This window comes from Ornithorhynchus anatinus, chromosome 1 (assembly GCF_004115215.2).
Source record: "Ornithorhynchus anatinus isolate Pmale09 chromosome 1, mOrnAna1.pri.v4, whole genome shotgun sequence".
Classification (NCBI taxonomy): domain Eukaryota; kingdom Metazoa; phylum Chordata; class Mammalia; order Monotremata; family Ornithorhynchidae; genus Ornithorhynchus; species Ornithorhynchus anatinus.
This window is the reverse complement of record NC_041728.1, coordinates 82,815,838-82,834,623: the sequence shown is the minus strand read 5'-3', so window position 1 is coordinate 82,834,623 and position 18,786 is coordinate 82,815,838. Positions and strand designations below refer to the sequence as shown.

Below are 18,786 nucleotides of genomic sequence, written 5' to 3'. Positions count from 1 at the left end.
ATGAGTCGAAGAATAACGAAAGAAAACAGCAGATTAGTAAAATGTGGTCCTGAAGCCCACTGTGAGGAATTCTTATTTGTTGAAGAGAGACGTACATTGTCAATGGAGGGTTTTCATCAGCAGAAAGACATGGGCTGGGTGATTTTTTTTAAATGATGTTTGTTAAGCACTTACTGTGTGCCAAGCACTGTAATAAATGGTGTGGTAGACACAAGGTGGACACTGTAGTCAAAAGGGTTTGACAGGATCCCTGTCCCACAGGGGGCTCACAGTCTTAATCCCCATTTTACAGATGAGGTAACTGAAGAGTGACTTTCCCAAGGTCACAAAACAGACAAGTGGCAGAGCTGATATTAGAACCCAGGTCCTCTGATTCACAGGTCTGTGCTCTTACCACTAGGCCACAATGCTTCAGGAAGATGTCCCACATAGCAATATGTACTATAGATTGGAGGGGCTGGAGGTTGAAAGACCAACAAAGAGGCTAATGCAATAGCTTGGCCATGGCAAGACTATGCACATATCTTTTAATTATATATTATAAATTATTTATATTAATGCCTGTCTTCCCCTCTAGACTATAAGCTCTTTGTGGGCCAGGAACATGCCTGCCAACTCTGTTATATTGTACTCTGCCCAAGCTCTTAGTACAGTGCTCTGCACATAGTAAGGACTCAAAAAATATCATTGATTGATTACAAGAAAAGAGCTTATACCAGGGTGGCAGCAATTTGGGGGACATGGAAGAGGTGAATCTGGGAGATGTAGGGCAGAAATTGCTGGTAGGAATGGCATTAGACTGAATGTGAGAGTTGAACGATAGCTAAGAGTCGTGAGTGACATTAAGGTTGCTATCATCCCTAATGGGAAGGACCATAGTGATGTTGAATGAGGTATAATGAATTCTGGATTACTGGATCCTAATGCAATGGAGTTTATGGTCTACACAGGTTTTAAACTTCCGTATTTTTTTAAATTTCACTACTGACTGAAATTTAATAAATGGTAAATGGTTATCACTGTCGCAGTTATTCCCTAGAAGATTGATCTGGCTTGAGATACTTAAGAAGCTGGCTGGGTCTTCTGTATTGGTCTAGGAGTCACAGCCATCCAGACTAAACACTACTGTAGTTCTGTAGACCTTCAACTGGCAGCTGAAGCTTGATCTATTAGCACCACATGGCTCCTGCCAATTGCCCAGACTTATGCAGTCCATTTTCATTCTGTCTTCTACTTCTGTCCACCCATGCATCTGTTTAGCCGAGTTTGGTGACAGCAGTATATTCTGCATTGCTGAAATCCATCTTGGGTTGCAAATAAGGCTTAATGGGTGAGGTTTTGGTATATAACCACGGTTTTCTTGAGGTTTATTTGTCATGGGCTAAATGGGACTTGTGGAGAGTGGGTGACAGCGGGTCCCCTAAGCTGTTGTAGAGCTAACTGAAAGTGGGAAATGCACATGCAGGGAATGCTGAACAAACATTTTAAAGAAACAGAGAAACATACTTAATAATGTTGGTATTTGTTAAGCACTTACTATGTGCTGAGCACTGTTCTAAGAGCTGGGGTAGACATAGGGGAATCAGGTTGTCCCACATGGGGCTCACAGTCTTAATCCCCATTTTACAGATGAGGGAACTGAGGCACCGAGAAGTTAAGTGACTTGCCCACAGTCACACAGCCGACAAGTGGCAGAGCTGGGATTCGAACTCATGAGCCCTGACTCCAAAGCCCGTGCTCTTTCCACTGAGCCACGCTGCTTCTCGACGGCTACTTATGGACAGGAATCACTTCCACCAATTCCGTTGTGTAATACTTTCCCATGCTTACAGCAGTGCTTGACACATAATAAGCACCTAGCAAATACAGTAATAACAATACAATGGTCTGCCCATGATTTGGTTGAATACAGTAGGGGGCTACTGGGAGACAAGCACAGTGGAGAGATCAGCCTAACAGCAATAGTTGGAAAAATGACTGTGCACCTCAGCTGAAGTTCCTAGAAATTGGGATGCCTAGAGACAATCTCATAAGCAGATAGAGGTTCTGTATGCCTAAAACGCAACAAAAAACTCTCTTTATGTGCACATAATGTGGAGCAGACTGCCAGTCACTCATCAGCCTTTCAGATACTTACGCACTTATTCATCAGCCTAAGCATAAGTGTATAGGATTTCACCATCAAAAGTGTCACCTCTGAAATGGAAAAGACTCTAAATCTGAGTGTCTACAGAGTGCTTTGGGATAAATGAAGTTGCACTTGGCACAATCCCCATCACACATGGCTTATACAAATTAGTGACTGCCTGCTTCTTACATTTTTATAGAGAATTTTGTTTTTCCCAGGGTAGACACAGGAAGCTTCATTTACGTGATGCCTCACTGTAGCATTTCCTAGGTAAACCTTTGCAGAGAGCTGGGGAGAGACACAACAAATACATACGATTCCCATTTTGATGCTTAGTGAATAATAATAAATTCATTTTCATTAAATTGCAGCTCTCTAGATAATCCACATGCACAGAAGATATGAATAGCCTGGAAAACACAAAACCTAGATTTAAAAAATGTTAAACAGAAGGATGGAAAAGCTTATAAAGTGTTTTTCTTTTGGTAGGGGACTGATAGGGATCTTGGTCAGACTTCCTCATCCATTTCTTATAGTCCATTTTTGTTACCTTTGCAGTGAATTATAACCCAGGGAGGATTTATCTGCCAGCCTACTAGATGCCAAGTACCTCATAGCATGCTAACAACCAGGAGCAGCTTCAGAAATTTGGCCAGCTGAGGCAGAGACAAATTTACTGCCCTGTTCCAGTCCATACGATGTCATTGTGTTACGCTTCATGCACTCACAGCTTAAAGCAATGATGTCATGTGGAAGCCCGTTTGAACCCCCAAACCCACAAAGGATTTCTCTGCGGTGGATGGGGAGACCTCCTAGCCCCCCGCAGTGCTCTAGAGTCGTCACGTACCGCTCCCAGGTCCTTGTTAACCCAAGCTCTGCCATCCTGCCTTGTTTGCTGTGTCCATGTTGCCCTCCCCACCATGCCAGCCTGCCACCTTCTCTGACTTACTTCCTGAACCCATTGCTTCCTTTGAATAAGATCTGGATCCTGTCCTGCCTACAACTGTGCACAACGTAGCCTGCTCACTCCCCATCCTCAGCCCGCAGGCTCTTGTTGAGAGGGCTGGCGGAAATGTGAATATCAAGCCAACTTTGTCCACTTCAAGTTTGTCCTTTCTTGCCTTAACTCTGCCCTCTCCTTTGCCCAGCAAAACTATTTCTCGTCTCGTATTCACACCCATGCCCAACACGCTTGTCAGGAGTTCCATACATTTAACTCCCTCCTCAAGCCCCTTATCCCTTCCCCTCTCCCCATCCCTCACCCCCCAATGATTTGGCCACCTACTTCATTAGGAAAATTAACACCATAAGGTCTGAGTTCCCCAAAATCACCCCTCCCCCCTCTCTAACACTCCTCTTCTCAGCCCCCTTTTCAACTTTCCCATCCTTCGCAGCAGAATCTTCAGAGGAGATCTCCTGCCTCCTCTCAAGTGCCACCCCCTCCACATGCTCATTGGACCACATTCCCTTGCACCTTATAAAAGCTCTTGCCCTTTCCCTCCTCCCCTCCTTAACTTCCATCTTCAACTGCTCACTCTCCAATGGCTTCTTCCTCTCTGCCTGCAAACATGCCCAAGTCTCCCCCATCCTAAAAGAACCTTCCCTTGACCCCACAGCCCCTTTCAGTTATTGCCCCGTCTCCCTCCTACCCTTCCTTTCCAAACTCCGGAAGCGAGTCATCTACACTTGCTGCCTTGAATTCCTCTCCTCCAACTGTCTCCTGGACCCCCTACAATCTGGCTTCCACCCCTCCACTCCACTGAAACCGCCCTCTCAAAGGTCACCACTGACCTCCTTCTTGCCAAATCCAACTGCGTCTACTCCATCCTAATCCTCTTCGACCTCTCAGCTGCCTTTGACACTGTCGACCATCCTCTTCTCCTCAACACCTTATCCAACCTTGGCTTCACTGACTCCTTCCTCTCCCAGTTCTCCTCTTATCTCTCTGGCCGTTCATTCTCAGTTTCCTTCTGAGGCTTCTCCTCCCCCTCCCATCCCTTAACTCTAGGGGTCCCATCTACACTCATATCCTTGGTGAACTCATTCACTCCCACAGCTTCAAATATCATCTCTACGTGGATGACACCCAAATCTACATCTCCTCCCCTGTTCTCTCTCCCTCCCTCCAGGCTCGCATCTCCTCCTGCCTTGAGGACATCTCTGTTTGGATGTCCTCCCGCCACCTCAAACTCAACTTGTCCAAGACAGAGCTCCCTATCTTCCCTCCCAAACCCTGTCCTCTCCCTGACTTTCCCGTCACTGTGGGCTGCATAACCATCCTTCCTGTCTCAGGAGGCCGCAACCTTGTTTCCACTCTCTCTTTCACCCCACATATCCAATCTGTCACCAAGACCTGCTAGTTTCGCCTTCACAACATCGCCAAAATCCACCCTTTCCTCTACATCCAAACCGCTACCACATTAGTACATCACTCATCCTATCCCGACTGGATTATTGCATCAGCCTCTTTCTGACCTTCCAACCTCTGTCTCTCCCCACTTCAGTCTATACTTCATTCTGCTGCCCGGATTATCTTTCTACAGAAACATTCTGGGCGTGTCATTCTCCTCCTCAAAAATCTCCAGTGGTTGCCTAATAAACTCTGTATCAGACAAAAACTCCTCACTATTGACTTCAGAGCTTTTCGTCACTTTGCCCCTTCTTACCTCACCTCCCTTCTCTCCTTCTACATCCCAGCCCCCACATTCCGCTCCTCTGGTGCTAACCTTCTCTCTGCACCACATTCATGCCTGTCCCACCATCAAACCCTGGCCCATGTTCTACCTCTAGCCTGGAACGCCCTCCTTCCTCAAATCTGCCAAACAATCATACCTCCCCCCTTCAAAGCCCTACTGAAAACTCACTTCTTCCAAGAGGCCTTTCCAGACTAAGCCCCCCTTTTCCTCAGCTCCCCCTCCCCATCATACCGACTTGCTCCCTTTGCTCTTCCTTTCCCCATCCCACAGCATTTGTGTATATATGTACCTATCTATAATTCTATTTATTTATATTGATGCCTGTTTGCTTGTTTTAATGTGTGTGTATATATGTAATTCTGTTTATATTGATGCCTGTTTACTTGTTTTGATGTCTGTCTCCCCACTCTAGACTGTAAGCCCGGTGTGGACAGGGATTGTCTCTCTTTATTGCTGAATTCTTACTACAGTGCTCTGCACACAGTAAGTGCTCATTAAATACGATTGAATGAATGAATGAGGGCACTTTCATTCAATAATATTTATTGAGCGCTTACTATGTGCAGAGCACTGTACTAACCACTTGGAATGAACAAGTCGGCAACAGATAGAGACAGTCCCTGCTGTTTGACGGGCTTACAGTCTAATCGATACATTTCCATACCCCACTCTCTTTGTGTGCCCCAGGAGCTCTAAGGTACTACCACATCCCTAACTCTAGGATGGGGCCTACTTGTCACCCATGCCTGCTTCCACTAAAGGGCCAGAATCACAGCTCCAACATCTGGTTGGCTGCAGACAGTTGTAACCCAGAAGGACAACAAGGTTGGAGGACTGAGTGCCCATTTTATCCAAAACTAAGAGTAGACTGTTCAATAAGCATCCTTGCTGTGTGGGAATCCTTCAAGCCTGCCTAAAATAAACTCTACACTCTTAATGTTAAAATGAAACAAGTGTAAAGACATCATTACTCACAGGGAATTTAAAATGTTCAACACCATTAATGCTTCTGATTTCCTTTCGGTGATTCCCAAGTGGTTAATTCACTGAGAATGCATGTTTTACTCAATATTAATATATCAAAGTCAATTTCCTGCTGACCATGTTAGCCCAGGCGATGCATTTGAGACAGTGTTTCACTTAGAATGATTAAATTATGCACCCTTAACACTGTGCTTTTTAAGACGACTTGGAATGTCATAACTGTATAGAAGTGGGCTGCCTGTTTTGCAGTGGAGCCAATGAACCTCGAGGTGACTAATCATGAACATTACATTATCTGTCCACAGCTTCATTGAGGCACTGAAGCAGTCACTCAGAATTTGTATAACATGATTCGGTCCAAGGTGATCTCATCCTGGAAATATTTTTCAGATTCTTCCACAAGGAGCGTATACTGGAAAACCCAATAGAGTTCACCGTGCCTTTGGTGTGTTTTTAAACTGGTGTGCAGAAAGCAATGATAATTTGGACTGTGCAAACCTGATTCATGGAAATAGTTGAGTATGTATGAACTGCACTCATGTCACTTTAATGTTACTATTTTATTTTGACCTATTACTCTAGTTTGGAGACACTTTCTAGATAAGTTTGTGTGGCAAATGAAATGCTGCAAAAAAGGGGAAGTCAAGTGGCACCAGAGACTTTATTCCAGCACCTCCATCTTGGGGACCTGTATCTCCACAGTGCCACTCCCCATCCCCCCTGGCCGGGTCATGATTTTTGTATATTGTCAAAAAGCAAAGGATGGACCTAACTCTCATGAAGCGGGCTTTCCAGGTCCTCTCTGGATCTGAAGAGGCAAGAGAAATCTTGGAAAGAGAATGAGTTGGGGAAGAATTCTGGCTGTTGTGATGTAGAGAAGGTTTCTCATTCCTCGTCCATATCCACTCCAGAAGACAGCACAAATATGTAATTTGGAGAGTCTACATACCAAGGATCTCTTCACCTTTGACATCCCAATATGTTCCAATAAATTGTGTCATCAATTTATAGCTTTTATTGAGCACCTACTATGAGCATCTAAGTTCTTTGGCGATTGCATGATCCCTGCTTTCATGGAGTTTAAAATCTAGCATAGAAGTCAGAAACATTAATCACCTAAAGTTAGGAGGAAGGGAGGATGAGTATGTAAGCTAATGCTTTAATAGTAGAAACTCAGAATAGTTGCATACCGAGGTGGTATGGGTCATTGTGTATTCACAAGTGCATAAGTGGTGCTGAAAGGGTAGTTAGGGTGGTATAACCTGGGTGGGGAGCTAGAAATTAGTCAAGGAAATCTTTCTGCAAGAGAAGTGAGTTTTGCTCTCTGGTGGAATTGAAGGAAAAGGGCATTAGTCAAAAGTCAGTGGAGGGAGACAAGAATAAGGCTCAGTGACTGGTGAGCTGAGATGTATTGGGAGAAGAATCAAGTGGATAAGCAGAAGGGAGAGAGCTGATTGAGTACCTTAAAGCCAACAGTCAGGAGTTTCTGCATGATGTGGAGAGGAATGGGAAACCAGTGAAAAGTTTTGAGGCACGTAGGATTATGGGAATAATGGTGTTCTAGAAAATGATCTGGGAAGCAGAGTGAGGTATGGACGGGGAGGGACTGGAGATAGGGAGACCAGGAAAGAGACTGATGCTGTTGTCAAGCCATGTTATGAATATGACCTGGACCAGCAGGGTGGCTGTTTGGATGGAGAGGAAGGGGTAAAGCTTGAAGATGCCATAGAGGGAAAATTGGCAGGATAGGGTGTTAGACTGAATAAAGGGGTCGAAAGAGATGGGAAGTGTTAAAGAGGATGCCAAGATTATGTACTTTCAAGACAGAAAGATAATGGTGGTGGTGACTGTGATGGGAAGGTCAAATTGGGATTAAAGATGAAGTCTTCAATTTTGGATCTATTGAGCTTTAGATGCCAGCATACCTCTTTCATTCACCTCATTCTCAGCTCAAAAACACCTATATACTTGGCTGTAATATATTTTATTGTATGTCTTCCCGAGATAAGCTCCTTGTGGGCAGAAAACATGTCTACCAACTTTGCTGTAATGTACTCTTCCCAAGTGTTTAGTACAGTGCTCTGTGCAAAGCACTCAATAAATACAATTGAACTGCCAGGGTGCCAAAGGAAATGTGAGATTGCAGAAAAGAGTTTGTTGGGGTGTAGTGGATGAAGGGAGCAAGTATGTAAGGTGGGGAGAGTGGGTGAGAGCCTTGAAGCAGATTGTAGCTATAGCAGTCATTGGCTAGGTATTTATTGAGCACCCAGTGGTTGTAAGGTACTGCACTTAAATGCCTTGGAGTGTGTAACGGAAATATGAGATATGTTCCTGCCCCAAAGGAGCTCACATGCTAATGACCCAAGAGGCCGATCTTGGGGCAGTCTTTTTGGCTGCAAATGGGAGAAAGGATATCTCTGTGGGTAATTGAGAAGCTAGAGAAGCAGCGTGGCGCAGTGGAAAGAGCACGGGCTTTGGAGTCAGGGCTCATGAGTTTGAATCCCAGCTCTGCCACTTGTCAGCTGTGTGACTGTGGGCAAGTCACTTAACTTCTCTGTGCCTCAGTTCCCTCATCTGTAAAATGAGGATTAAGACTGTGAGCCCCACGTGGGACAACCTGATTCCCCTGTGTATACCCCAGCGCTTAGAACAGTGCTCTGCACATAGTAAGCGCTTAACAAATACCAACATTATTATTATTATTAATTGGGGGGTGTCTATAATTAGGGAACTTAGGACCAACTTTTTTTGCTTCCTCTGGTTCTTTCCCCATGTTCCTTCCCAGTGTTTGCTATCCGTTTGAGTGAACAGGAGACTTTAGAACTTGAGGAGCCGGCCCAGAACTAGGTGGTTGACAGTTGATTTCTGGATGCTTCATGGGGTTTGGGTCAAGAGGCATGAGGAAACCAGATTGTTTTTTTTTGTTTTTATATGGCACTTTTAAGCACTTATTATGTGCCAGGCGCTGTATTGAGTGCTGGAGTAGAACCCCCGATTAGACTGTAAGCCTGTCAATGGGCAGGGACTGTCTCTATCTGTTGCCGATATGTACATTCCAAGCGCTTAGTATAGTGCTCTATAAATACTATTGAATTTGAATTTGAACTATAAATACTACATAGCACAATGAATACTATTGAATGAATGAATAAAAGATAATCACGTTGAACATACTCCATCCCATATAGGCCACTCAGTCTCCTGCCAGCAAGATGGAGGTTAAATTATCTCCCCTTCCCACCCCAAATTCTGTTAAATAGTAACAATAATGGTATTAGTTAATTGCTTACTATGTGCCAGGCTTTGTTCTAGGAGAAACTTATTCATCAGAGAGGCCAGTGGTGCTTGGATCCCCCACCCCCAAGTGGGAGCTAAGGAATGGCTGACCTGATGACTGAATCATACTCCTTTCCCTGTTTTGGTTTGAGGGGAAGTAGCTGTGGACATTTTACAGAGCTACCGGTCCCTGGGGCAGAGGGGCTTTGGGACATAAAGCTGAGCAGGTGGCCTGGGTGTTATCCAATTATTTTAAGCCAGATGGGGGAGTGTTTTTTGATTCTTTCAGCTTCCCACTGAGGAAACCAGGAAAATACAAATGATTGTAAGTACTGTCACAGTTAATTGATGGTCATTGTTGCATTTTTATTTTTCCCTGTTAAAAGGGCTACTCTGGAATTCTCAAGGACCAAGGACTGAGTGAAAGGGAGATAGAACAAAGAAAGGATGCTCCATAAGGGTGAAATGAAGGGGTTCTGTCAATAACTCTGCTATTTTCTTTTTGAAATGTCTTGTAAATCCCGTGCAGAGAATAGGTATGGCTGATTAGTGTTGATTCCATATGGAAGCCTCCACCTCATTTCCTTGTTCTAGGACTCTATGTTTCTTGTAAATCAGTCCAGCAATTAGCCATGACGTTAAAATCAACTGTTATCCCCATTTTTTACTTTGCCCGATGAAAAAGCCAGCAGGACCCAGGAGTGGGCTGGAGCAGGTGAATTCAAAGTATTTCTACTCCACTAGTGATAAACCTCTTGTGGGCAGGAAAGGTTTCTACCAACTCTGCTGTACTGTACTCTTCCCAAGTGCTTAATAAGGTGCTAAATACTTAGTACAGTGCTTAGTACAGTACACTACCCCAGTGGCCAGAGGACTTTCAGGGGATGGTGGAGAGGGTGAGTGGAAGTGATGGCAGGAAGCTGCTCCATCCAACCCAGAATCACTTCTGGAACTTCTTTATATATATATATAGTATATATATATACTGGAGCTGAGTCCCCTCCAGTAGAAGGGGGAGGGCAAGATATCTATTGAAACTTATTTTTGGCCCAACCTGATTTGTTTGAGGGATGAGGAGGATGGGTGTCACAGTTTATTGCCTTGGCTGTTATTTCCACTGAGTCATAATAGAACAACCCAGGTACAAAAATAGCATGTTAGGATGAACACTGGACTAGGCTTTAGGCAAAAATCCCAAAATTGAATGTCCCTATTATATTTGTGTAAAGACTCATATAAAGGACAAGTACTTAATTAATCATATTGATTGAGTGCTTACTGTGTGCAGAGTATTGTACTAAGCACTTGGGGGAATACAATCCAACCTGAGTTGATAGATAATGTTAGTATTTAATGCTGGTATTTGTTAAGTGCTTACTATGTGCAGAGCACTGTTCTAAGCACTGGGGTATACAGGGTAATCAGGTTGTCCCACATGAGGCTCACAGTCTTCATCCCCATTTTACAGATGAGGTAACTGAGGCACAGAGAAGTTAAGTGACTTGCCCACAGTCACACAGCTGCCAGGTGGCAGACCTGGGATTCGAACCCATGACTTCTGACTCCCAAGCCCACGCTCTTTCCACTGAGCCAAGCTGCTTCTCGATCCCTGCCTACAAAGAGCTAATAGTTTACAAGGAGAGACAGAGTAGATTAGGGAAAGTTCATGAAAAGACCAGTAGTAAAATTGTAAAATGTAGTGTTGTCACCATATGCACCAGGAGATTGGAAAGGAGACCTAATAAAGCACTAACAATCTTGATTAGAAAAATTTGCTGCAAAATTTTGCTTTTCCAGATCGTGAGGCTCACTGAAATGCATTGGCATTTCAATCTACAGAACATTAATGTTGGCACTGATACCCTCCACATTTTCTTGGGATTTTTCTGAATGAGAATAGAACTCACTCTGCCCAAACCCACAGTTGAGTACAAAGTTCTTTTTAGCAGATGTCTTTCTAGATGAGAAATCCATTGTATTTATTTAGAAATATCTTTCAGACCTTAGAAATGTCCAGAGCTCACTTAGGGGAAACTAGCTTCTGCTCACCGTTCTCCAGCTTCCTTTACAACACAACTGAGGAAGCTTAGCTCAATTTTCTCTCTCTTTCTTTGTCGTAGATGCGAACCACTCGCAAGGTGTCCGTCTGGCCGGTAGGCCTCGTGGGAGGACGACGATACGAGCGCCCTTTGGTGGAAAACGGCAAAGTCGTTGGCTGGTACACGGGCTGGAGGGCAGATCGGCCCTTTGCCATTGATATGGCAGGTGAGTGTTGAACTACCCTTCTGTGGAAACCCGTTTATTGTATCTTGTCTTCTCCATTCATAACCATTTCCAATGAGAAAGAGAGAGCAGGTCAGTTTGATTTCGAGTTTCCCACCCCCACCAAAATCTTAGGTCTGAACAATTTTCATTTGATAGACTATGTAGTGAGACTGTGAGTCCCATGTGGAACAGGGACTGTGTCCAACCTGATTAGCTTGTACCCCTCTCCCCCAGCGCTTAGAAGAGTGCCTGGTAAGTAATTAAAAAATACCATCATTATTATTGTTATTACCTTGGAAATAGCCACTCAAGGTAAGTAATGACTGATTATATGAGTTTAGGAGAAAAGTGCTGATTTTTTTGTGAAGCAGGCAGTCCTTGACTTAAGATAGAAATTGAATTGGTCCCTCCACTTAATTGAAATTAAGTGGAAAGAGCGTGGGCTTTGGAGTCAGAGGACATGGGTTCTAATCCCTAACTGCCAGTTGCTTGCTGTGTGACCTTGGGCAAGTCACTTAACTTTTCTGTGGCTCAATTCTCCTGTTCTCCCCCCTACTTAGACTGTGAGCCCCATAGAGGTAACATATCTCCTCCAGTGCTTAGAGCAGTGTCTGACACATAGTAAGCACTTAACAAATAGCATTTTAAAAAAAGACATTTTGAATTACAATCAATGGCACTTACAATGCTTCTGAATTTTTATCCTGTTTCAGAAATACACTTTTGGCACTAGCTCTGTGAGACCAGAGGGCCAGCAGGGCTCATAGGAGCTTTAGGAAAACCATTTTTAAAAGCCACCATGGGATAGGAAAGAGGAGTTTACCTGATGGCCAGGCAGTCACCAGGGAAAGTAGTATGCCTATCTTAGGCCTAATAAACTTAAAGTTGGACACCCTATTGTAAAACATCTCTGACTCAATCAGTGGTATTTACTGAGTACCTGGTGTGAGCAGAGTACTCTACTAAGTGTTTGTGACAATACAAGAGAGTTCTGTTAAATACATTAATATGGCTCTATTAGCCATCTTGAAATAATTGAGTACACAATTCTGGGCAATTTTGGTACAATAGGATATCCAACGTCAGGTAAGGAACCAATCCCCTATCTATTAGCATGAGTTTCTGTGAGAAAATTAGCTCCAACCTACAAATTTCCACTTAAGGCCCGGTTCTCAGGGACCAATTTAATATCATACGTCTAGGACTGGCTAAACAAATAAAACATTTTCCTGCCCAATTGTTTGGAGGGATTGGTAAATGTTTTGTGCTTATTTACAAACTTGATCTGTTGGCACCCCAAATGTCAATCTCTTATTTTTATTTGGTAGTTTAAAAAACATCAGTGTCAGGACTCCAAATCATAATTTGCTTTCTGCAGACAAGCTCTGTTATTGTGGTTCAAACCAACTCCACTGTGGCAGTAAGACTTTTAGTAGACCACATATTCGAAAATGTACTTTATCATAAAATGAGTCATTTTTGGTGTATTACACAAAATGGTGACAATGATAACTGTAGATAGATATAGTTTGAAACACAAGGCTTAAGGGTAAAAAAAAAAAAAATCATTGACATCTACAACCTAATAGCTGAAGGCAGAAAAGCTTCAAAATTGATCTCATCAGTCTTCCATGGTAAAGTTCGAACTGAGCATGCTTCTGTTTATCTGCCAATCCATGCTTGGTCAATCTCCTGTGTATATATCTCAACTGCGAACAAAATCTCCAGTGCTCAGAATTCTGATTTGGCAACAGCTGTTTTCCAAATGAAGTGCTTAAATTGGTGATCTTAAATGGCTTTGAATTTTTGAACAGCAGAAAATGTAAGTGTGGTAGTAGATCACATTTTTTTTTAATTTAATGGTATTCTTTAGGTGCTTATTATATGCCGGGCACTGTACTAAGCGCTAGAGTAGATACAAGATTATCAAGCTGGATGCAGTCCTTGTCCCACATAGTACTCACAGACTTAATCCCCATTTTACAGATGAGGTAACTGAAGCATAGAGAAGTGACATGACTGACATGAGGTCACACAGCAGGCATGTGGCAGAGCTGGAATTAGAACCCAGGACCTCTGACTTCCAGGCCTGTCCTCTTTCTGCCAGGCCTTAAAATAAGCATATTTCTTTATACCCTTTTATATCTCTAGGGAGAGAGACACTATTCTCAATAGTGTGATGGGATGAGGTAATCTTGCTGGAGGGAGGGGGTGAAGTAGCTGACCTCTGAAGGTACCTTTAGGGCACGGGCTCGGAACTTAGGACTTGTTCTGCCTGTCACTGGCCTACTGTGTGACGTTAAGTAGTCAGTCATCCTCTCTAGGGTCAGACGGCCCAGTCAGTTTTCCAAAGGCTGCGAGAAACCAAAACAATTGCTGTAATTTAGTGGGGAATCAAGGAAAATTGGTTTGGAGTATTGGGTTGCTAGGTTGGTTCCTCCTGGAGAGACTTAGCTAAATGAGTTTTCAGTCCCGAATTCTGGGAGGTGGAGCCTGGTGGCCCCTGTTAAAGCAGTGTATTCTCTGACTTCAGACTTGGGACATGAAATAATTTGTAGTATTTGTTTTGTTCACTGGGATGTGGTTACACACAAGTGCAAACCTTTAGGTTTAATGGTGTAAGTGTATTTCATTGTAACGACCGACTTTGATCAGGTCTGAAATTGTTTTTTTAAGGATTGTATAAATTCAAAAGGAGGAGAAAGATTAGAGGGAAATGACCTTCTTAACACTTTGGGGCTAGCTGAGATCTAGTTATTGAAGTCCACAGCAGAATACATTTTCTGTGCCTCGAAACACCCTAACTGCCCTGTCTTTGTAAGGTTCAGGGCCTGGCTCAGAACTTTTGTCTTTAGGCTACTGTGCTAGATCTGATGTATAAGCTCACCAGCAGAGAACTGTAGCATTTAAAGAGATCCCTGTTCTGACAGTTTATGGAACTGAGAGGAGCATTTGTGGGATGATAATATTGGATCTGTATATATAACCATAGAAGTTAAGATAAGCAGGAATATTCTGTCCCCTTCTATCCCTTTCCTTAGAATGATCTGCTATATAATTACTCTAGTCTTACAAAATTTTATTTAAATTGCTCCTCTCCACTCCCTCTTCCCTTTTACCCCACAATCAATCAATCAGTGGTATTTATTGAGTACTTACTGTCTGCAAAGCACTATTCCAAGTACAAAAAAAATCATATTTTGCCCACTGAATTTGCATTGACCCTCAATACTAGCACTGGCCCGGCCAATGGTTAACAAGACCACATTCTTCTCTTCCTGCACTCCTCTGGTTTTACTTTGCCCCGACAAATAAACCAACAGGATCCAAGAACCAGCAGCAGCAAATGAATTCAGGGTATTTCTTACCACACCACTACCCCAGTGGCCAGAGGACTTTCAAGGATTGGCAGAGAGGGTGAGTGGCAGGGATAACAGCAAGCAGCCCCATCTTCCACCCAGAATCACTTCTGGATTTTTTTTTTAACACTGAAGCTGAGTTCCTTCCTGTTCTAACTTACTTCCTTAGAAGCAGTGTGGCCTAGTGGGTAGAGCATGGGCCTGGGAGTCAGAAGGACCTGGGTACCACTCCCAGCTCTGCCACTTGTCTGCTGTATGACCTTTTAGAGAAGAAAGATACTTCCTTCTCACCCGTAAATCACTTCACCTCTCTGTGCCTCAGTTACCTCTCTACAAAATGGGGATTAAGAGTGAGAGCCCTATGTGGGACAGGGACAGGGTCCAACTTGATTTGCTTGTATCCACCACAGCGCTTAATGCAGTGCCTGGCACATACTAAGTGCTTAACAAATACACAATTATTATTATTACTTCCAACACTGTTTCAGAGAGTCCCATTCACCTGCCCAGCCTGAAAACAGTAAAAGCGGAGGGCAAGATATATATGGAAACTTATTTTTAGCCCACTCGTTTTTCTTTGAGGCAATGAGGATTGGTGTCACAGCCTATCGTCATGGCTGACTATTCCCGCTGAGACACAATAGAGCAATCCAGCTTCAAATATAGCATGTTGGGATGAATACTGCGACTTAGCTTTAGGTGAAAAACCTAAAATTGAATGTCACTATTATATTTTTGTAGAGGCCCATATAAGGACAAGTACAATCCATTAATCGTACTTGAGTGCTAACTGTGTGCAGACTAAGCACTTAGGAGAGTGCAATATAATGGAGTTGGTAGATATGTTCCATGCCCACAACAAGCTTACAGTCTGTCAATCAGTCAGTGGTATTTCTTGAGCACTTCCTATGTGCAAGAGCACTGTACTAAGCACTTGGTGGAAGAGTACAATACAACAGAATTAGTAGACAGGTTCCCTAGTCTAGAGGGGGGGGAAAAAAGGAGCAGTTGAAGGGGGAAATTTTGGAATCTGGGCTTTTTGGTGACTACATAGCCTTAAGGAACAAAATCTATTTTACAATCCACATTTTCTCTAGGGAACTAATCTACCAGTACAACAGCATTTTGTAAAGTTTTCTGCCACTGCTAGACCAGACAGACCTCATGAAGTGCATTCTATGGGAAGCTTCAGGATTTAGACTTACCAGTGAAAGTGATGACAAAATCCAGGTCTTGTAGAGTTAAGATCAATGATTTGTGCACTTGACTAGCAATGTAAACAGAAACATCTCCTTCCTCATCAACTTGATTTTCTCAGAAGAGACAGCCAATTTTTATTTTGCCTTTTTTTCAGTTAAAGCCTGCAAACAGTTAAAACAACTGATTAGGTTAAGTAACAGAAATTCAAAATAATTTCTTTGGTTGCTCAAGACCCTTCACCTCTATTAATAAAAGTAATTTGAGAGAAAAACTGCCTTTTTAATGAATTTAATTAAAATCATTTTTACCTTTTTATCTGTTTATTATTAAAATTAACCCTGGTCTTATTTTCTCTTTCTAAGTAATCCTTCACTGATTTATGTTGTAAACCTTGAAAACTGGTGATTTATCCAGAAGAAACATGTAGTAGCCACCTCTGGGTCAGGTGTGGAGGTAATTTGGGCAAATAGGGAGGTAGGGTTTATCAAGCCCATCTGAAGTAGAGGTGAAGTGTGAGATGAGCTTGCTTTAGCCATCTCTAATAATTTGATAAACTTCCTTCAGCAGATTTTATAGAGTTGCGTGGATTATCTGGATCACAATTTCCCAACATTTCCTACTGAAGCTCTTTCCCCATATCCCAGGAAGTCATTTCTAAGGCTCTATCTGTACCCCTTGCCCTGTCCACGTAAAGAGCTGAAATCAGAGGATGTTAGGAGGTAAGGAGAGGAGAGGGAGTGCAATCTGTTGTAAATGGCATCTTAGGTGACGGGCTCTCGCCCATTCTCATGTGCCTCAGCTCTGGCAACTCGTTGTGTGTTACTGTGAGCATTTGTCTCAACTCTGATGAGCTGATTGTGCCTCTCTAGACCTTGGTAGGAATCTCACCCATTAACTGATATTGGATTTTGTGCTTTGGCCTGCTCTTTCAGCCATATTAGGAGGTTGGAGACCACTACAGCTTTTATGGACCTTCCACTTGAAAAGAAGCCTACTATCACCAAACTTTGTCCATCTTCCAACAGCCATCCTAACCTCTTTTTAATTGTTTTCTACTTTTTCCACCTGTGTGCATTATGCAGTGCAGTGACATTTATCGATTAGTATCTATTGAGTGCCCACTTGGGTTTGGTGGCCAAAGAAAACCTTTGGAAGTGAGTAGGGCTTTTTGGGTAAAGGCTTGTACATAACTATAGCTTTCTTCAGGTCATTAATGCAAAGTTGACTCTGGGAAGTGATTTATAATCATTTGCATGTTGTCTGGGTTTTGGCCTCAAAGCAAAGTATCTGCATATGGCCGTTCTTGTGTGACTGTCTCTAAGTCTTTAAAGGTGTTCTTAACCTATTGAGCTGGAAGAGTTTCCCAGTAGATCAGAAGTGTATTCTAATTCTGGCTTCCAGGACTTCACCGCATATTTAAATATGGCCACATGAAATAGTTTGGTAGTGCTTCCTGAATGCAGCACACTGTAATTCACACTTGGGAAGTATAAGACGTGTTCCCTGCCCACTAGGTGCTTATACTCTAATGGGGAGCAGACAAAGCCCTGCTTTTACTCCGTTGGCAGTGGGAAACAGGCCAGACAAGGCCACTTCAATTCGGACAACCAACTTCATAGTAATAATAATTCTGACATTTGTTAAATGCTTACTATATACAGTTGTACTAAACATTGGGGTCGATAGAATATAATCAGGTCACTTGGGACTCACAATCTAAATAGGAGAGAAAGAACAGGTATTTGGTCTCCAGTTTACAAACGTGGAAACTGAGGGCCAGAGAAATTCACTGACTTGCCCATGGTCACACAGCCGATAAGTGGCAGATCTGGGAATCGAACCCAGCTCCTATGACTCCCAGGCATATGCTCTTTCCAATAGATCATGTCGCTTCTCATTTTGAAGCAGTGTTGCCTCGTGGATAGAGCCCAGACCTGGGAGTCAGAAGGACCTGGGTTCTAATTCTGACTCTGCCACATGTCTGCTGTGATCTTGAGCAGGTCACTTCACTTCTTTGTGTCTCAGTTACTTCATCTGGAAAATGGGGATTAAGACCGAGCCCCATGTGGGTTGTGGACTGTGTCCAACGGGATTATCTTGAATCTACCCCAGCGATTATTAAAACTGCTTATAGTATGTTGTCCTGTAGCCTGTCACTGAATCTTGCCAGGAGTCAAAAACCGTGAGCTGCCTTGGTAGATTCTACAGACAGCACTCGTCCCCTTCTCTGTGAACATGATGATTATAATGGTGTCTTTGAAGTTCTATAGCATTCACCACCATTCAAGCTTAAGAAAGAATTTATGCAGACATATGGGGATTAGATGCCCCCTTGCTTGTAGATTTCTGCAAGAATTCCACCAGATCTGGGTGCCTTTCCATTTTTCATGATAATAATAATAATAATGGTATTTGTTAATCATTTTTGGGGGTGGGAGTCAGAAGTCATGGGTTCTAAATCTGGCTCTGCCACTCATCTGCTGTGTGACCTGGGGCAAGTCACTTAACTTCTCTGTGCCTCAGTTACCTCATCTGTAAAATGGGGATCAAGATTGTGAGTCCTATGAGGGACATGTACTGTGTCCAACCTGATTACCTTGTATCTTGACACATTCATTCATTCAATAGTATTTATTGAGCGCTTACTATGTGCAGAGCACTGTACTGAGTGCTTGGAATGTACAATTGGGCAACAGATAGAGACAGTCCCTGCCCATGGTAAGCACTTAACAAATATCACAATTATTATTATTACTGCCAGGCACAGTACTAAGCAGTGGAGCACATGTAAGATAATCAGGTCCAACTCAGTCCTTGTCCCACATGAGGCTCACAATCTAGGGAGACAGCTTTGATTTAAGAGGTTACTGCCTCAAAA

At 43.1% G+C, this 18,786-nt stretch overlaps 1 protein-coding gene across 1 annotated transcript in view; it reads left to right on the top strand.

The window, feature by feature from the left end:
- B3GAT2 (beta-1,3-glucuronyltransferase 2) overlaps positions 1-18,786 on the top strand; it is a 59,149-nt gene that overhangs the window by 29,260 nt on the left and 11,103 nt on the right. The window contains exon 2 of the mRNA XM_029058867.2: positions 11,205-11,349. Coding sequence (XP_028914700.1) covers positions 11,205-11,349 — 145 coding nt within the window. The remainder of the gene's footprint in view (positions 1-11,204; positions 11,350-18,786) is intronic.